This window comes from Rhodnius prolixus, unplaced genomic scaffold (assembly GCF_049639745.1).
Source record: "Rhodnius prolixus isolate KJV_2025 unplaced genomic scaffold, Rpr scaffold_1, whole genome shotgun sequence".
Classification (NCBI taxonomy): Eukaryota; Metazoa; Arthropoda; class Insecta; order Hemiptera; family Reduviidae; genus Rhodnius; species Rhodnius prolixus.
Genome location: NW_027411581.1, coordinates 45,955,200 through 45,976,233, shown reverse-complemented (window position 1 = coordinate 45,976,233; position 21,034 = coordinate 45,955,200). Strand labels below are relative to the sequence as shown.

The 21,034-nt window shown below is 31.4% G+C and overlaps 3 protein-coding genes across 7 annotated transcripts in view; all 3 read right to left on the bottom strand.

The window, feature by feature from the left end:
• nonC (serine/threonine-protein kinase Smg1) overlaps positions 1-4,441 on the bottom strand; it is an 89,044-nt gene extending 84,603 nt beyond the window's left edge. Inside the window, exons 1-5 of one of the 3 annotated variants that reach the window (XM_074141219.1) lie at positions 4,356-4,441; positions 3,463-3,823; positions 3,229-3,332; positions 2,671-2,837; positions 276-357 (exon numbers count right to left, since the gene is read on the bottom strand). In XM_074141219.1, the coding sequence (XP_073997320.1) occupies positions 276-357; positions 2,671-2,837; positions 3,229-3,332; positions 3,463-3,820 (711 nt within the window). In that variant the 5' untranslated portion in view covers positions 3,821-3,823; positions 4,356-4,441. Of the gene's footprint in view, positions 1-275; positions 358-2,670; positions 2,838-3,228; positions 3,333-3,462; positions 4,022-4,355 lie in introns of those variants that run through there. The other 2 variants (XM_074141208.1, XM_074141229.1) reach the window with 2 other exon arrangements.
• Positions 4,442-6,004: 1,563 nt separating this feature from the next.
• On the bottom strand, positions 6,005-7,693 carry LOC141460859 (uncharacterized). The gene has a single exon (XM_074141277.1). It carries the CDS (start codon positions 7,469-7,471, stop codon positions 6,125-6,127), a length of 1,347 nt encoding a protein of 448 aa, XP_073997378.1. The 5' UTR covers positions 7,472-7,693; the 3' UTR covers positions 6,005-6,124.
• Positions 7,694-10,089: 2,396 nt separating this feature from the next.
• Positions 10,090-21,034, bottom strand: part of LOC141460814 (sodium/calcium exchanger 2-like) — a 35,812-nt gene continuing 24,867 nt past the window's right edge. For 2 of the 3 annotated variants that reach the window (XM_074141170.1, XM_074141189.1), the window contains exons 5-15: positions 20,806-20,941; positions 19,295-19,403; positions 18,648-18,832; positions 18,314-18,407; positions 18,098-18,242; positions 17,262-17,455; positions 16,124-16,268; positions 14,870-15,048; positions 14,288-14,438; positions 11,844-12,022; positions 10,090-10,883 (exon numbers count right to left, since the gene is read on the bottom strand). In XM_074141170.1, the coding sequence (XP_073997271.1) occupies positions 10,641-10,883; positions 11,844-12,022; positions 14,288-14,438; positions 14,870-15,048; positions 16,124-16,268; positions 17,262-17,455; positions 18,098-18,242; positions 18,314-18,407; positions 18,648-18,832; positions 19,295-19,403; positions 20,806-20,941 (1,760 nt within the window). In that variant the 3' untranslated portion in view covers positions 10,090-10,640. Of the gene's footprint in view, positions 10,884-11,628; positions 11,808-11,843; positions 12,023-14,287; positions 14,439-14,869; positions 15,049-16,123; positions 16,269-17,261; positions 17,456-18,097; positions 18,243-18,313; positions 18,408-18,647; positions 18,833-19,294; positions 19,404-20,805; positions 20,942-21,034 lie in introns of all 3 variants that reach the window. The other variant, XM_074141180.1, reaches the window with a different exon arrangement.

Here is a 21,034-nt window from a genome sequence, read left to right as displayed (position 1 = left end):
TTATGTGAAGATTGATTATAGAAGGAATTCGGGAGGGATTTGAGAACTTCTAAATAAAGTGCCATTTCTGAGAACTCTTCGATTTACCACTTATACGAGTTCGTAGTTTTACTGTTAAAATGTACAACTAAAATTCCGAAATGGCTGAAAATCTATAGTATATTATCACTTAAAATTATGAGAATTGGAGTAAGAGAAAGTGGTGTGAATGTTTCATTCCAGAGAGAAAAAGAATCTCTTGTTACTAATGAAAAATAAATAAACAATATTTTCACCTCAAGAATTGAGTTCATAATCAGACGACGACTTTCGTCATTAGTTGCAGAAGCATATTTATTAAATATCCAATCCGAGAACCTTTAAAAATTAAGACATTTATTAAAAATTGTAGAATAGAGAACTTATTATAATAAATAAATTAAATAAATATTTTTTAACTAAATATATGCAATTCAATTTTAAAGCAGGAGGAAAATAATTATAATTAAACTGTAGACCCATTTCAATTCGCTCTTCTGCCAAGTGATTAACATTTAAGTACTTTAAAGAACGCTAAAAATAATTTTAAGAATTACAACCTACTATCATATTTATAATAATACACTCTATTATTATAAATTACGAAGAAACAGGATTAGAGCTGCACGTGACAAGGAGGTAAACTAGTGAGATCAGAATCTCTAAACGCGAAAGAATTCAAAACGTGTATTCCTAACAATTTGTTCCAAAGATGGGGTTAATACCAGACTTCCGAAGAAGAGATTAAATAGCTTTCCAACAAGGGGCATCAACAGAAATACTGGAGAACAGGCACTTAAAAAGGAAAATGAAGACCAAGATGAAGGAAGAATGAACCAACAAAATCTCTTATAGTATAGAAGGTACTAACGGTAGGGTCATTTTCAGGATCAGTGTAAGGCGTTCGAAAAGATTCCATAATGTTATGAGTCGCATTAGATTAACGCCTCTAACAGAACTAAAATGTGGCGAAATATCCCATAAACTACCGTACTCTATAAAGCATTTTATTTATTTATATAAATTATAAAGAAAATTATTATTATAACATATTTTACTCAGTGACTCAGTGGTTCTGTTAGTGCTAATACTTCAACGAGTTCCGCGGAAGTTCCCACATGAATGATATGCAGAAATTCCCGGTTTTCAACAAACACAAACCGACACCTTATTCACAGCCTGCTAGGTCTTTAAACACTAACGGAGAAGAGTAGCATTTTTTCTCTTTACTCAGAATAAAGTATAGATAGGCAATGATTTCCTGAACTCAACAAAAACACTGCAGAGGATTGGTGAAATCTAATCAGAAGACCATCGTACAATCAGACAAAGATGAATTAGAATCCTTAGCAAATACTACCCAAAGAAAATCTATTTCAAATTAATCTTTAAGGCGTTTATTCTATTCTTACAGGCAAAAATGGTACTTCAATTGGTGAGCACAAAGACAGTTGTTTGAGGATACTAATCAAAGACCGGGTAAAGAATTTAGGGACATTACGAAATAAGATTTACCAAGTACCTGTTATTAGAGTAGTTGTGATTTTAATTTCTTTAGTAAACTATAAACGTGCAGAAACTAAAAATCTGCCTACAAAATGAGACAATAAATTTAGCGATATAGCGTGAAAGGTTATTTAAACATAATTCAATATTGAAATTTAAGAATTTTAATATAGTCAGAAATGATATAAGGGGTCAGAAGGAGATGTACAGCGATGATGATCAAATAGTATTCCTTCCTTTGATAGTTTAGGTAAAATATTTTTTATTTTACAGTTAGGTAAAATAAATGGTCTGAAGGTGATGAGCATCAAAATTCCTTTTTTTTTAAATGAGAAACTGCTGGCAATTTCGGTGTACAAAGTAGCTTCCAGAATAAGTTAGAGCATAATTGTGACAATAGAGAGAAACTCATGCTATCAGAAACATTTTCTATTGAGCTATCAAAAATTGCTCCAACATCCCAGGAATGGAAAAGATCCAATACTTAATGATTTTTCACCTTCCTAATGCAGACAAATAGCAACGCATAAAGCTTCATAACAACGCAGGTACAATAGTGATTAACCTTCAATGGCTGCCAGAACAGTGTGAATTTCTCGAAATGAAGCCGCCGAAACTTTTACAAATGAGGAAGCTTTGATGAAAGTTCCAATGATAAGTGGCTAATCGAAAGAGAAGTGAAGTGCAAATATGAAAAAATAGGCAGCGAAGAAAAGAAGCCACTTCTGAAAAAAAAAAGGAGTCCCAAGACTCTATCCCGTTCACCCAATATTGACTATTTAAGGTTGTTGATCAGGATATCTTGCAGAAGCGTTTCACCGCATTTGATTTTTTCACATTTGAGTTGCAGATTCCCTAAACTGCCCACATTGCGATATAGCTGAAATGTCGGGAGAGTATTTAATTCTCTACCCTTCTCTCTCAAACGATGCACCTAATGAAGAAAGAGGTGAATATTTTAAACTGCCTAATAAGCATTGGGCTGTCAGATTATACAAGCTTTGTTATAAAAAAGACGAAAATACTTATAATTATTTGAATTGAAAATTTTAATTAAACCTAAATATGTGTAACTATTAAGTTAAAATAAAATTTGGTCGTTACTTGCGAAAAAAATGTAGCAATAAAATGTTACAGATAACTTACTTTTTGAAATCACTGCTTAATGCAAATCCCAGATGGCCCAAACTTTGTGATGCCATTTGTCTACACTTAGGAGTTACTCCATTTGTCATTAGATCAAATAATGAATCCAATATCATATCCAAGGAGCGTCGAATATAATTTGCATTGTCGGCTAGTGCCAGTGCTTCCTTATTTCATAAAAAAATAAATAAAATAAAATAAAGTACGTAATAAACAAATAATTTCAACAAGTAATCATAACAGGCTCAAACTGTAAAAACAAATTTTTATTTTGTGAATTTTAAGCACGTGCATATCTGGTCACTGGTGACCAGTCTTTTCCAGCACATTGCTGGCCTATGGGCGGTATTCTCTTATCCAGACCTCACAGTCTATCACCGGTCGGTAAGCAGTAAGAGCCTTTCAGGAACCATTATTTATTGATTTACTGATTTGTCAAAGGCATAATAAGACTCTTGTGCCTGCGGTGCCGTGGGGTTAAAAATGTAATTCTACTGAAAGTAAGTATAAACTAAAAGAAGCTACTAGAACTTCCTTAATATTTAATTAAGTAAATACCTGTAAGTTTTTTGTTAAAATTTCAAATTTCTTTTCATCTTCTTCTCGGGCTAAGCGTCTTAATGTGGACGAGATCCTGGAATCTTCAGGTAAACCAGGAAAATCTGAAAATTACAAAAAAAAAGTCAACTATTAATCCTATCTAAAATTTTCACAAAAAGATTTATTAATGACAAAGTTTTTGGTGCCATAAGGTAATGTTAAACAAACGAAAGCTTAGGAAATCAATCTTACCTGATCTATACAAATTACCAGTATCATTAGAATATTTTCCAGATATATCCGTTTTTTTGCTTATCGTTTCAGAAAATCGTCCGCGAGAAATAAATTCATCCTTTCGCCCACTACTGATACCTCGACCTCTATAACTTCCTCGCCGCTCTTCATGGTATATAGGTCTTGGTCTGCAAGAAAAGTCATCCTTCTTCCTGGATTTAATTGACCGGCTCTCAGTTTTTCCTCTAGTTATAATAATACTAGGTATATGATTTTTGGAGATACTTTCAGGTTTGACGAGTATTTTCTTATTCTCGTCAACACCCTGTTTACTAAAGCCTTTGGAAGACTTAACGTTTTCACCAGTGTTTTGCATTACCTACAAATCACATCACAGAATGGGTACAAAAAGACCATTTCATATGACCACAATGACACACTCATTGAATACTATAAAACAGCTACAGCTTTTAATACTATTTTAAAAGTATCTTTTAAAGCAAATTAGATTCCTATTTTGAAAACCTAAGAGGGTAAAACAACCTTCAAAGTAAACGTCGACCATGTTTCCAACAACTTGCCAACAGCTGTATTAACCCGCGAATTTTTAATGATTTAAAAACCATAAAAAAATGCGCGTTACTCAACATGAATAACTCTATTAGACCATAAACTCTACTATGCTCAGCTAGACCATACTAGAATTTATTTTTGATATCTAGGTTCATTAAGTGTAAAAACTGATAATAAAGAAACATATGATGAAAACAAAAAAAAAAAAAAAAAAGATTTTTCCAGTTTAGTAGGGAAAGAAAGATCACTTACACAATTACATAAATTATCATTCAAACTCAATTAATAGATACTCTTAAAAAAAAAAAAAAAAAAAAAAAATGATACAAGAAACTTACTCTTATTTATTATTGTTAATAATAATTAAGACGAGTTAATAACCAGGTCTTTTGAACTTACAGCCTTTTTACGCACTGTCTGCTGCTATCCACCGTGTTAGGATCGTACAGCATCTGTTGCAGTTCTAATTGAAAAATAACAAGATTAATGACTTGTTTTACGTTTAATTATCTTTATCAATCATCGTTTTAATTAGGCCAATCCCTGTCGGTGCCAGTCCTCTAGTCACCACACATTTCAACAATAATTTTCAAATTCAAATTAAGTCTTTACCTTGAATATGTGCAATGAGCAAATTAAGTTAAACAAAGTCGGTTAAGCACCTTAATTTTGTTAATTTAATATTTGAAGTCACTGCTCCCGGAGTTTTTTTTTTTTTTTATGCACTGCCGGCCTCTGGACAATGTTCTCTGGTTACAAAACACAATAAAGAAAGCTCCTAGGAAGTAAAAAGAGTCAACAACAGTTGGATTCGAACTCGCTAATCCCTTCCCAAAAACTTTTTACATTTACCTAATATTATTAGAACGCGAAAATAATATCTTCCGTTAGATAGAGCAACATAAAAGATTTTGTGAGTTTATTTTTACTGTTTTTGTAACTCATATTTAAAGGATGATCACAAAACCTACGAAATACTATTGAAACTTTGAACTGTTCTTTAATTCTTCCTTCGTTGGAGTATTTCCCCGAAATGATGCACTTACTATGATGTTCAAAACAACAGAATTAAACATATTCCGCATAAGATTTCTCAGATACGTTGGTTGCGAAGTAAGTTACTTCTTCCCAACTAACAAGCTGACTTCTACTTGATATTTTCTCAAAATTCTCGTCTTGATTTGAGATGCGTAATATCTGATTTCTGCAAAAGGTCTATAATTGTTTGCTTTACACACATTTAGTAAATAAACATGATTCTGAAGGTAATTCGGTTACTTAAGTCTTAAATGTATGTGGTTTTTAAGTTCTGAAAAAGAAATTACTCATACAAATTTATGACTTTTAAAAAACCGGTTAAACGTTAAGTTTAGCACTCATTTGGAACTTTTCCGCGAGGTTTTAATCTACGTAAATTTGTATAAGTAATTCTTCATTTACAATTTAAACAAAATGGTAACAACATAGTGGTTGTTTGTTCCTTTTTTTTTTAAGAATCTATCCTTTAGTATTTCTATGTAAGAGTATAAGGACAGGTGACAAGAAAGCTTTATAGAATTATTTCCTTGAATATATTTTTTAAACATCTAGGAGAACCTAGAATCACTCGAGTGATTTTGATTCCACATGAGTCTATCAAGGATTAAATATTTTATACATAGTAATTTACATTTATTACTATTTTTTTTTAAATTGCATGGAATGAATAGATACGACATCGACGCTGCCCTCGGTTCTGAACACAAGAAGAAAAAGGTTTATTTGGGACGACCCAAGTAATGTATACAAGAATCAGGCCATCGAATACTGTTCAACTGAACCCCAGCGATGTAAAAAATCCTCAACGACATAAACAATAAAAAGAACCATGTAAACAAAGACAAAAACTTTAATTGCTCCCGTAAAATATTTAAAAGAATCCGTCTCTACCTGATGCGCAAGTAACTAAAACAATAGTGGAAATTTGGTTGATTACAAATATTGAAAATTTTAGCTAATGAAATATAAATTTATTCAATTACTCTCCAATAAAAGAGATAAATTACCAATTTATTATAAAGTATTATTTAATTACAAGGAACATACAAATATTAAATAATATTGTTAATCAGATCCTAAGAGATTTTTTTTGACTAGGTGTTAAAAATGCAAACTGATCTAATTCCTTACACAGTGACTTTTTAAAATGATTTTGCATACTCATCCATGTACGGTTGGGACAAATATTACTCTTTTCCATTTTTTTCCAAATAACTATCCCTTTAACATGTTCAACAGCATCATGTTTTATGATGTATTTCAGTATAGCTTCCTTTTCTTTCCTACTATAAAGTTTTCTAGTATGTTTATCAGGAATTTGCAATTTTGTTGACGTAGTTGACATTGATGGGCCTATATCGTCTTCGTCCTCAGGAAGGGCACGGTGATTAGTGTTCTTAACACATTCCGCATTTCTTTCATCATCAACGTCGTCTTCATCATCATCAGACACAACGACATTTCGTATCCTACCTCTTTTTGGAATATCAGAGTCGTTATCAGAATTATTAGCAGACAATCTAGATGCCCTTTCTTCGGCAAAACCTTCTGAGTTGCTTCCACAATCCGGTGAATTATGTAAATTAACTTGTTCACTATCGGGGACAAGTGAATGTGTTTCATTATCATTTTCCGCAGAAGGTTGGCAATTACAGGTCGAACAATATTTTCTCCTATCTAGTTTTTCTTCATTAAGAGGATCACATCTTTCTTCAGTACTTACTACAAAACTACGTTTACCCGATGGTTTATGGGAAGAGATGGTTCGGCGGCTCTGATCTAACTGAAGATAGCAATGAGAACAAGGATTCAAACATTTTTCCAGCGTTCTAGTAGGTACAGTTTTTCGTACATTCTCAATTTCAGTTCGGAGGGTTGGTAACGAAATACATTGTTCTTTGCACGCTGTTGATTGTTTACAACTAGAACTGCACCTGCAATCCGCATTATTTGCTGTACCGTTTTCCTGAAACTCTTTCTTATTACCCTTAATAACACTGCTATGTCTACAACAAAAACATGATTTTTCTTCATAAAACTTGTGCTTCCTGAAGAAAATAACATCCATGTAATCAAACCTTCTTGAAGTCGGTTCATCATTGTGAATATATTCATTAATATCGTGCAGGTAACCAGATCTGACACATTCTATAACATATGAAGTTCTAAATGATACTCTATTATAAAAATTTCTAAAACTTTTCTCATCAACCATAAGTGCTGACATTGGAGTCATTTCGAAATACTTTTCTACTGAATCACCACCATTTCTAGTAACGAGTTCTTCTAATTTCTGTTTCAATGAAACATTATCAATGCAAAAATGAAAACTTATTGGATGTCCATCTATTGATTTAAATAAACAAGGCTGATTACGATTTAACAATTCATCCCAGTCTATGTATCTATAATCCATTTCAGAAAACTAAAATCATCCTTTGCATAACAAATATAATTTAGTGGAAAGAAACAAACTACTACTGTCAAATTGTTCAGAAAGGAACACTTACACAAACATCAATCACTCTCATTAATTTAAACCTAATTTAAAGAGCTAAATTTTCGATAAGAAAAAACTTTGCCTCGCAGATATAACTAAAGATTCAAATTCAGAAATTGTTTGTTTTTTACGGTGATTTATATCACTAAACACTAACAAACGGCGTTTCCCGTGTCTGTTAAGAGTACGGTTACAACCAGTGTTGCCAAATAAAAATTAATAAACAGCAAGACAAACAATCTTATTTATTAATTAACTAAAGCAATTTAATGCAAATATCCGAAGAAATTTATATTTCTATACTATGTTTTATTAGGCGAGACTTTTTTAAATAACTTAATCAAAGACAACCATTCAAGCCATCCCGACTGATCATCAGAAAGATGCTTCTTAAATTAGGTCCAAGTTGCCAGCCACCCATTTTAATAGTTTCTTATAAAGACTGATGTTTGGGGATTCCAAGCTTGAAGTAGGTAAAGAAGTTTATCGTAGCTACTCGCCAAAACGTACTGCAGCTTAATTTTAACAAGGGTGGGCGGCCCATTTAGATTATCACGTGACTCTTATAGTGCAATTGAATATTAAACGAAAATATGTTCACATGAGGAATGGACAGCCTGCGAATTTTCTGGCAGGAAGAAAAAGAAACGGCACCTCACGTGTTTTACAAAAGGCTTCTGCAAAAGAGCTGGTAGCTGAAAAGGGCGTTAATTATAAATTTTTTAAAAAAATGAACATCTCTTCTTCATTATTCTATAATAACTTTATATTAATTGCAACTATTTCAATAAAGCTAAATCTAAATTACTTGATGCAAGTTTTCAACTCGATAACAATGTACTTCCAATTATTTAGAGGAGTTGTGGGCACAGAGAGATACTCCACTAAACTCCTCTAAAAATCGTTGTTTCCTTTGTATTTTTTAGGAGATGTTCTAGAATCTAGAATATCGATCAGTATTTTTTCTAACTTCCTTTACTATAAAAAAACTTCATCAAACTACATTGAAGATACTTCTTTCATCTTCTGAGCAGGTTCTTTCCCACTGAAAAGAGCAGTGCTTCATTATTGTCTTCATCGATATTCTTTTTTTTTTATAAGCGTTTTGTTTTGGGTGTAACAGAAAATCCATTTAACGACCATCATCTACCAACCTTTCCAGCGTCTTTAGAAAGTGTGGCTTAAGACTGGTCTGTCTAAAAATCTTGGGATCCGAGTAGTGCCCTATCATAGCTTGAAAATAAAGAACACCAATAGTGTTGGAGCAAATCAAAACATTACCTGTAAAATTCCAAGCTTATAGCTTTGTAAGCACATCCCAAATATTTTGTAATAGATAGGGATGAACTCTGCTTGGTAAAGTGAGTTAAATGGCGAGACTCTGTATTTCTCAAGCTTTGAAGGGTAACTGCCTCCTTCACATTTAGTGTTAACTGGGTTCCAATTTCCTCTCATCCACCGCGGCTAAAGTAATCCCATAACACTTGAATCGGAGAAAGGTGCAACAAGCAAAAGCTGTATTGTTACTAATCTACGTTTCAAAAAAGGGTACTATCAGATTCCTTTTCATAGATTCCCATTTGGTAATCCTGATCCTTGCCAAGGAATAAACTTATCCCAGTTCAGAATGCTCTTGTGTCGACTTCAGATCCTTGTAAAAGAATGTATTGTATGCGTTTTTAAACAATCATACCCGTGACTCGGTAGAGTCCCTCACGAGAGCCCTCTTAGAAAAGTCCCAATTTTTTTTTCTCAACTTTTTCACAGAAAAAAACCACTACGGGTTTACACTCATGCTCACAATACCACTAATTAATCCAGAAAAACAAGACTCTTCTAATGAGGACTCAGTGCTTTCATGAAGAGTCCCATACCTTATGGAAAATGTTTATGTGTGGTTTACCGAGTTTGATCCCTTTGCGACTTTTATTTTTTCATATCATCTGAATTCACCATACACAATTTTCTACAATTTCTTTTTTGGTATCATCAGATTTAAAAATGGCTTAAAATCTAAAAAAATCTTTATGGACTCGAAAAGCATTCCTCTTACGACTAAGAACAGAATTGCATTTTGAACTAACAGGGGAAACTCTAACTTCTTCATCCTGCCAAATTTTATCATTGACAAGTTAATATTTACAGTTATATTTTATTAATTATTTTAAAGGGGTCTCAAAGTATAGGCTAATTTCCCTTTTAATTATATACATCTGCATGAAATTTAGAATCGAATGGCAATACTTAATTTTTGTTTGGGTTTTTCTTGCCTCATTTTTTTAAATTGAAGTTTTCTGTATGTGCAATAATATGTACCCTACTTTATATTAACAACTCAAACGACTACATACTCAAACAATAAATTTGGAATGCCAACTGCTTTTGTAATAGTCATTTTTATTGAAAACATTTGTTTTTCTACACTTAACTGTTAAAGGGAATACTTTTTTTTTGGTCCCTACCCACAAATGAACAATAATAAAGATGAGAGAGTCTCGATAGAAGAATTAGAAATAAAAAGGAATACAGTAATGTTTAGAAAGCAGTATCTTTTAATATATTACAATACTAAAAATTCAGCCATTTTACAAGTATGTACAATGCGTATAAAAGATCTTTGTACTTTAATATATAGATATTTTTATTTAACATATAAAACTCGAATTATATCTGTTTAAATAAAAATAGTCAGCCTTAAATGGTACATTAGAAAATATACTTACTAAACATTTTCATAAAGACAATTTAAATATATTAACTTAACATTAAATTAAATAAATACATGTAAGTATTAAAGCTAATTGATAAAATGAGATTTTATATTAAGATAGTAAAAGTTATAGCCTGTAGAAATATGTACGAGTAATTCGTACTATATTTCAAGAAAAAGCCTGAGGCAATTTTTTGTTTTGCATTATAAAAATAATATTTCTAGGAAGTATTTTAATATTTTATCAGTTATTTATAAAAATATTCGAATAGGAATAAATGTTAGGTCAATTACCAAAATTTCATACTTGATTAAAAACAGTAAATTGCTTCGGACATTACTTTAAAAAAATCTGACCTATCCAATAAATAATTATTAAAAAGGCACATGTATTACTCCATGGATTTGTAAGTATGAAAAAGTTAAGTACAGCACCCAGAGAGTAAGGAGGAGACCTGCTGATAAATATTTTCCCACTGCCGGGCCACCTATTTCTGCTTTTCCGAAGAATGAAAGATTTCTTCTTAACATCAACAGAGTCATTGCAACAATACTTGCTATGGAATACATGAGGACACTGAAACCCAATCCTCCAGACGGTACTAAGAATTCACTACCCTAAGGAACACAATACAAAATAATTAGAAAATTACATAGAAAAAGCAAACTAAAACTGCAATGGCTGGCTGGAGCAAGGAAAAAAAATTGTAAAGGGAGGAAAGATTTTTTAATAGCTAGAAAATAATAAATTATAATTTAATAAAATATAGCATCTTTTTTTTTGCGCATTTACTGCTGCTTAGACTACTAGCGCTTCTAACATCTGATACTTTTCTTTTTCCGCTTAGTACAGGATGACACATGTTACATTTACCTTTGGAATAAAAATAATGATTTCAAAAAATCCAAAAAATTAACCAAATTTCTGCCAAACGTCATTAGCCACGAAATGAAGACCACTAAAATATTCTACAAAATATTTTTGGTGTGTAATTTATGGCAGCAATTATTTTGATTTTTTAAATGTATATTATTTTTTTCAGTTTATTATGATTTCTTATCAAGAAATCCTTTACCTTTTTTTAACAACTAGAGACAAGTAAAATGATTGAAATTAATGCTTTTCAAAAGTGATGCTTTTACATCCTGTTTTCTATAGTTTAAGTAGAAATAGTTTACAAGTTTGGAATTAATAATTTCCACATTAAAAAAATTGTTTGGTCTCTTAAATGTATTGATCTGATGGTATTAAAATTTTATCAGTAAACTGCAATCACCGTCTTGTTCTTAATAATTGAAAAACTTAATTTATTACCACAATATTAATTTTTGAAATCAGTAGAAATATTTGCAGCACAACAACCTGAACATGATGGTAAGCTGCAGCAACTAGCCAAGGCATGCCGACACCCATCAGTACATTAACTGCTATACTCCCCGTAATATGAACCATGCAACCATCTGCATACTTTTCTAATCTTGTAACAGTTCTAGCTCCTAATGTGTCTGGGAGTGAGGTACCCCAAGCTACCAAAGTCAGCGCTGTATAAAAAGTAATTATAATATTATTTTACTAACCTTAGCAGTGTGATATATGGCGGCTAACGACCAGGGGAGCCCCAATCCTAGGAAAATATTTACTGAATTGCTTCCATTAATGTTCCCAATAGCATCGTCGGCATATTTTCCCCCGATTAAGGCGGCACGTGACGCAAAAGTATCAGGCATGGATGTGCCGAGTGCCACAAGGGTAATAGCTAGAAAAAAAAACCTGGTGTGAAACCCAAGACTTTCTCGTCTTCCAATATCTTGTAGATGTATAAAATGCAAATTTTCTTCGGATTTTCTGCAAAGTCGGAATTTTAGCAACGAATTTAACTCTCATTAATATTATACTTGTAGTATATAGAGGCACAAAAAAAACATTTTAGAGGAAATCATATACTTCACCACAGAAAATTTTCAAAAAAAATCAAAATCCTGAAAAAGTTTCGAGCAAAGCTGATGTTCTTGCATTGGTATATAAAGTTTAAAGCTTTTAGATTAAATGAATAAATAAGTATGGAACATGATAAAAGAAAATTGATCTTCATGGCTAAGTTAGAAGATAAGGTAGTTTACATAAAAAAGCAAAGATAGTACGAGTATGTTATAAAGCGCCTAAAAACAATAGAAACAAAACATTTAAACAACATATGATTAATATATTTGTGATGGTGCTCTCAACCACTAATATCTAAGGATTTAACAAAAAAAAAATTAATATTGCTTCAGTTATTGTTACCAAACTAATAATTGAAAAACTTAATTTATTACCACAATATTAATTTTTGAAATCAGTAGAAATATTTGCAGCACAACAACCTGAACATAGATAATCAACTTTTCAGAGTAATCATTTAGACTGAACTTGGCTTCCTGCGATATTAGTTTATTAGTTTTTTTGTTATCATTAAATACCATCATACAAATATGTACTCACACACACAGAGCCGGAATGTGAGAGAATTCAGAGAGAGAAAACCCACACTTTCCGACTCACGGGACCCACCTAAAAGCAGTTATTTCAGAAGAAACCCCAAAATCGAAAATACCCGACCGCATCAACTAATTATAAAACTCAATAAGAAGTTTAAATGCTAAGGAAAACTTAAATGAATGCGTACTAAAATTTGATATAAAAAAGCTTATCAAACGGTAAAGAAAGCACTACGACTATACATTTCTATCACCCCAATGGCACTAGGTTATCTATATTATAATGTATAAGGGACATGAATTAACGTTTATGACAAATTTTAATTTTGCAAAATTAATTGAACTGATTGCTTCGGTAAAAATTAAATCACATTTAAATACATAAACACGGAGTATGTATGTATATCGTAAGCTGCGGCTGAATGTCACGATCATAAAGTAAAAGTGTCGGTTACAATATTTTTTTCTCTGTTTTTGTTGTCGAACTAAATAGAGGTATTACTGACATGAATTTAAGGCTGTAAACTGGGTCTTAATAAATTCGGTCTAAGATTGAATACTACCTGATTCTGATAAAATTTATTGGAATCAAGTCACTTTTTTAAGCGAAACACATTTTTCTCTGCCATATATAGAGGTATTCTGACAAGAATTTAAGGCTGTAAACTGAGTCTTAAGCTTTTTCGACTAAGGAGAAAGGTCTGACATCAATTTGAATTACTGTTCTTTTCTGTATTTTAAAAATTGAGGCACTAGATGATTTTCATACCATTGGCCATCCTGATTAGTACAGTCCAAAATAGGTAACACTCTGTTCTTCTGATATTATATCTCAGTAGGGATGTATCCAGAGGTATAGAGATGTTTCTGGAGGTTTTATATCTCAATATGTCGCTCCAGGGGAGCCTATACAATCCGGTATTTTGCTTAGGAATGGTACTAAGTTTTTTTTACATTCGGTCTAAAATTGAATACTACCTGACTGTAATAAAATTTATTTGAATTAAGTCACTTTTTTAAGCGAAACACATTTTTCTCTGCCTTATTTAAGAGTATTTAAGAAAACAACTTTCCTAGAAATAAATTTTTGGCAAATCACGTTTTATTTTGCCTTGAGCGGAACACTGATTACTGAGATTGTATTAACCATTGAAAGCACACTGAGTGTTCACCTTTAATTATCGTTTCAGGAAATCCCAAACTAGTAACTCTAAAACCATGATGTTCAAGTTTCAAAAGTAGCAGTTTGTGAAACACTATATCAATGAGCCACAGAAGGATTCATAGAAAAATATTAAAATATACAAACATTTTAAACTGACTATTCGGCATTCATAATTGCTAATAAATACAATATTAATATATTTGCCTAATGCTGTGTTTTGCTAGCTAGCAACAAATGTAAAGAATATATTTGAATAAATGAACGCCAACAATTTCTTCATTAAAGACTTTCATTAAGCTTTGTGTAATAACGCTGAATATGAGGATTGTTAAATAATTTAACATTTAAAAAAAATAATCAATCGCATAAAAAAGTGTACCTGTCATTGTATCCTCCAGGCCAACCAGGCACCCAAATAATGTGGCCAAATCTCCAATAATAGCTGTCATAATCCCAATACATGCTAAGGAAATAAGGAAACACAACCACCCTCCAAATATTCCTGGAGGTGGTATCAAAGAAAATAGTACCTAAAATCAATGTTAAAAAAAAAAAAATACAAATGTAAATAAAAAAAAATCATTTAATTTCTAATTAATTACTTGTCTATCTAGACTTAAATGTAAGCGGCAGAAAAATATTTGGCTTTGGTCTAAATGACCAAATGTCATAAAAAAAAGTTTGGAATTGAAAACCAAGAGCGAAACTTCTTTTTGAACAAATAGTCGATAATGAATGAAACCAAGAGCGAAACTTCTTTTTGAACAAATAGTCGATAATGAATTGTTCATAATTATCAAAGACACAACTCCAAACATACTTAGAGAAAACAAGATAAAAGTATGTATGTTTCTATTGAAAGCTGTAATGAATAATTCAATTCTATAATTAATCTTTAAATGTTGCCATATCACTACTATAGGTATAAATAAATTAACAAAATACATTGTATTTCACGTACCTTCCAGAAAAAGGAAAGAAAATGGAGCACATAATCAAAAGTTGAAGCATTTTCAATGTCACCTCCCTTAACCAACATTGCTTCCTTAATTTGTTGACACCAACTGTCGCTGTGCACTCTAAAGGCGTCAATGTTCGCGTTTGTCATTACCATAAGTCGATCCATCATGTTGTAAAAATCTGAAAATTAAATTTTACACTCAAAATATATAATATAAATATGTAGTCTGTAAGTTCAAAAACGTATCATTCTACATTTAACCATCTATAAACACAAAGTAATAATGAAATATTGTTATTCGCCTCAAAAGTTCAATTATAGCTTTTCAAGAAAATTATTAAGAAAGTCAGTGTCTTAAGATAGAAATTAATTAATTCACTGAAAAAGAGTATAGTGAAACAGTGCGCTCTCCATGTGAAATAAAAGAAGATCAACATACTCCCCGGCGATGTTTGGACAATTTAATTGGGTTGGTATGAAAGAAAGAAAAAACAGATTGAGGAGTGGTCGTCGTTTAATGTTAACGATGAGTATGAAAAGCTTTCTAGTCACATCCAAACCACAAGTAAATTATTACGAAGTGGCTACAAAGCCAAAGACCCATCTTTCAGAAGAAAACATTTATCAATTTGGTGGCATGGAATCTGACTATTGGAAGCCACATAGAACAGACTTAGCTTCTTTCCATTACTGTATGTATTGGTGCATTTTCTTTGCAGAGAAAATTTATTAGTTTCACTGAATTTGAAAATGGAAAGCGGGAGTTTTTGATTGCAAAGCTATCTACGTGAGATAGCAATAACTGGCCAAAAGATGGATTTCAATAATTAATCAAAATGTTTTATATTGTTTAAAAACAATTAAAAACAAAAAAATAATAATAAAAGTGAGAAAAGTAAGAAAACTAAATTTATGCAGTAAATTTTCTTGAAGGATAAAGAGATTTATCACTTAACACAAAAGTTAGATACAATTATTTCTGTTAAGGTCAGCAATCGGTACAACTTTTTTCCGAGGGTAATTATTTTTTTCTTCCTTCCATTTGGAATCCATTTTTATCATTATAATTTACTGTTTATAACTAAGCTCTTCTAACAGATTATATGTATAGAAATAATCTAAATAAACGAAAGTTTCAATTTCAAAACAATATTCATGTCGAATAACAATATACTAATGCTATAATTTTATTAACTAATTAGATATTTTAGGAAGTTTACATATCTAAAATAGCTCAAAAATTAATGTACAAACCGTCATCATTTGTAATTGTAATTGCACATCTATTTATGTTCCCTATTCTTGCACCTCCTGTTGGGGCAAATATTTCAACTTCAAAATGTTCATCCTTCTCGGCATCCAAGTCATTTATGATTGGAATTTCAATTATTCTACTGACCTATTAAAAAATATTCAATCATAATAACTGATACTATTATTATTTTAAATTATGCTAGGTATTATTTTAATTAAATTACCAAACGTACTGTTTATGCTTCCTTTCAAATTTCAGGACGGGCCACTACTACGCCACTCATGATAAACGCAACTATGTTGTTTATATACTTAGAATTCGCAAATGTATATACGTATATATTTAAATTATTTGTTTGAGAACTCTCAGTGTTCTATTGAAAGTGGAAATTTGAACGTAAAAATACTTTCTGGGCTAATTGCGAAATAATGTACAGAAGCCTGAACAATTACAAAATTTGGAACGCTATTAAGCATTACATTTTAATAAAAAGAAGAAGTTTCAATGAGGAACCACTCATTCAAATAAAAGTTATTTTTACAAATCGGCTAAGAGAAAAATCCAAAACAAAAAGATTAGGCTTTAAATAAGTAAGAACAAGGTACAATGTGGATGCGTCTTCACAATCAAATTAAATGGGAGAAGGGTTTTTTTTTGTCGCGCAACTACATAACTTGCCAGTTTTTCAGATTCATTTTTGCTTTCAAGGTAAAGTAAAGAAGTCATTCTCTTTCTGATTTATTGTTACAACTCAATGTTGGTAATTCGATGTGCTTTTGGTTTCACATTTTTCTACGCGTTTTAATTAAACCAAGCAGCTTTCAAAAAAAGTAAAGAATGATTACATACGTCAGAGGATTCTAGTTTGTTGTTATTCCGATCAGTTGTCATCCATCTCCAGTCAAATTATATTCAGTCAGATAGTGAGATAATAACGTAACTAAAGCTTTATAAATGGAAGACAACAATCTCTTCACAAACAGATGATCGATCTTAAAAGATGGGCGAATATCCAAAGATGGACAGCATTGTAAGCAATAATCAAGCTACAATGGATGAAATCACTGATATTGCTCAGAATTGCTGATCCAACGAAACGTTAAAAATAAAATAAATAAATACAAATAAAGACCTTACCTCTCCGTGTTTGAAATTGAGATCTCCAGTGCCTCCTTTGTAATCTCTTCCAGCTATTGCCGATTTATCTATCGTACGCCATTTAATAGAGACATCACCATCAGATCCTCTTGATCTTATTACTTTGAGACTTACTGAGCCAGCACTTTCTTTAACAATAGCTCCTCGTTTTTCAAATGAGAATATGCCAGGATCTAAATAACAAGATTAAAACGAAAATATTTTTGAACAATTTTATCAGTAAATGAACTACCAAATTATAAATTAATTAATGCGATATGTCGCTATCACCGGAGTCAAGTATTCATTAATTAATTTACTAGAAGAAAAATGTTTTGCTTGCGACGATAATGTGGACTTTAAGATGGCTATAGATAGAAACTTGGGGCGAGAGGGATAGGCAACGAACTTTCTTTCACAAAGAGATCAATCAGTGAAAGTGAAGGGTGTGGCTTAGCGTATTAATAGATTCAATTTTTGATGTGAAATGAATATATTTATTACTACATTATTTAATTTCACAAAGGAACATATTGTTTGGGCAATGTCCAAGAACATTTAAGAACAACAAAATTCCAAGAACACCGGAGTGTTATTGTCTCTGCTAAAATTGCGGCTCACTAAACTCCAATGGCGTCACCAACGTCAATACACCAAGGAAAAGAGTTATTTATTAAATAATAATAAGCTACTTATTAAATATTAATAACTAAATAATACAATTAAAAATGATTCACAAATGCGATTCTTCAATGTTGACAACGTATTACGAATTTATCTTTCAGCAAATTCAAGATAAAAGAAGTATTGGACACATTTCATAAATAAAGGCGTACCGTCATCATCTAAAATGGTAACTTCCATTATCGAGATTCTTCCAAGTTGCACGTTTTCATTATCGTCGTGATGTAGTAAACTTAATCGTAAGAAGAATTCTTCATTTGGTTCCCATTTATTATCATCAACAATCTCTACTATTACCTGAAAAATAAAATTTACAAAATAAGAAAGAAGATAAATAATGTTTTAAAACAATTAAGTTAGGAATGAACCTGTTTCTCGCGTTGTTTGGGTTCGAAAGTGATGATTTCATTAATTGGAATATAATCTTCAATCCTTCTGGCGGTACCGTCAATAGTCTGGATCCTTGTAAAGAATTAAACAAAATTGAAAAACTCTCATAATTATTGCAAAACTGATCAATAAAAGAAATTAATCGAATGTCAGCACCAAGAAGAAAAATGAGCCATAACTTAAATTTGAAACTAAGTGTACAACAACGCGCCTTACTAATATGAATTAATATAAGCAACTATTGAGAGATCATGAAAAGGCTGTTTTCTGAAAGGTACTTAATTATTATGATATTCTAAATTTTCCACACACCTAACTCTTACTTGATGTTCAAGATTTCCGTGGCGCCATAAAGAGACTGCAAACTTGCCAATATTCTCTTTAACAGCCACTGTAGCTGCATGAAATTCGATTACAGCGTTATTTTCAGAATCAGGTGCTGGCGGCACATTTCCTAGATCTGGAGCTTTAGGGTCAGCATTTATTGTGTCGTAAACCTGTTAATTAATCGTCAAATCAACTATTTTAATTAAATCAAACGAAAATGGGGAAAAAGATCTTTTCAATTAGTAAGAAAAGTAAAGTAATCGCCTAATTTTTCAGGAGGGGCTTAAATGTACACTACCAATTTGGAGTGTAATATAATTATATAATATATTAATTAATACAAAGAGAATGTAAATGTCAGATGTATGTATATTTTTTAAGCCTAAATTACAATATTTAATTAAATAACGACAATGACTCCATGATTTAAGCTATTTGGTGATCTCATCAAAATAAAAACCTTAGGGCATACTCAAAGTGTATTTTCATTGAAATAATTAATCTTATAAAGAAAATAGATAAAGAGAACAATATAAAAAATAATTACATACATAGTCATCAGCTGTATTAAAATTCTTTTAGCAATATATTAAATATAATTTTAAAAGAAAAACAAACTGTACAAGTCATACCTCTTTTAAACGCATGCTAAGTACTGGTTGTAAGTTCTTTCCTGCCGTCATAGTCCTTACTGCTCCAATCCTGTACCACATTTGCGAGTGGGGTTGTGCATTCACCAGCCTTTAAAGAAGTACTAAGGTTGAAAATTCATTTTTTTTTTTACGACCTTATGGCAATATGATCTCACCCCAAGAATATAAAGTTAATTCACTTTGAAAGGTATAAAACTGGGTTACAAGAGAGAAAGAGGAAAGTATATGGTGACGAGGTTCACTTCAATACAGAGGACATTCCAGGTAGTCCGTCATAATAATTACTTTCTTAAAAGATAAATGAACTTATAGACACTTACTTACTTATCAATATTAAAAGTGGAATGTGATATTAATAATGTAACCTTAAGAAATTGCCTAAAGGAATAAACTGTATGTGTATGTACATTGGTGAAACACATTTGGACTTCTCCTAATGGACTTTTCAAATCAGGGAATTTCGGAAAATTCTTATAAAAATATTGAAGGCAGAAAAATCTGATAGAACGCAAAATTTTCTATAACTGATGTATAAAAAACAATAGTTATAAATAAAGGAAGTTGTTATGCTGGACACAGCACACTTAGAGAGACGGTTTCTTGGCTTGTAGGAATAAAGCAACTAAAGATCGCTGGTTAATAGCAAGAGAGCAACTTGGCTTCTTCTTGCCCGGTAGGTGCTTCTTTACACTTGTTTACAAGAGTAAATCAGGATAATAATATTAATTTAATTGGCCCGCTTGCTGCTCTTTGGCACCTTGCATTCCGAGATAAAAAAAAAAAGAAGATAATAATAATAATCTCTTAAGAAGTATCCGTACTCGTATGAAGTGTACTGAAGAAGATCGAGGGCCAAGATTAATGCAGATTGACAAGCCTTAAATATTACATCAATTACTCATAAGATTTTTAGGAGTACTATTAAAAATTTCAATTTCTAATTAATTTTTTCTTAAAAAAATTTACTATAACTAAGAAAATGTTTAACTTATTAATACGCTTTACGTGAGGTCTCTATGGACCCCATTTCTTGGGTACAAAAAAATAAAATAAAATAAATAAACAAAAATAAACCTTCAAAAGTGAAGAAAAACACTTTTTTTTTTCACTTTTCACAAAAGTTTTCACTTTTTGTGATTAGACTTCAACTGTGAAGCTCTAGTGATACTCAAACGAAATCTTTTAATTTTTTTTTCAGGTAAAAGAATCTCTCCAGCAAATATAAACTCCTTCTAAAGCGGTGCCAATTTCTAAAACTCATTTCTGTCTCTTCTGTTCTCTTCATATTTTACAAAATTTTGTAAAAACTATAAAAAATTTTACAGAAAGTAAAAACAATGAAGTTATTAAGTAATCTTACCGCTAAAAACCAAACGATTTATTGGAAAACCATTAATTAGTTCAAATGAAAATAACAGATGAATCAACAGTTGATTGACACCTTTTTGAAGTTCAATCTTCTATTGCAGGAAAAAACAAAAAAAACTTACTTGGCAGCCGCTAAAAGTGCAGCATCTTCATCTGTGAGACCTGGATATTTCTTGACTTCCTTGACAAATGTTACAAGACTTTGATTGTCTAACTTTCCCTCGCGAAAAAATGAACGCTCGGCAAGAGTCTTATCAGCTGTGTTACAATCAAAGATTTACCATTGTAGAGCTTGCAGATATAAATTTTTGAATAAGTTATAGTTAAGTAAATTAAATGATTATCCAAATT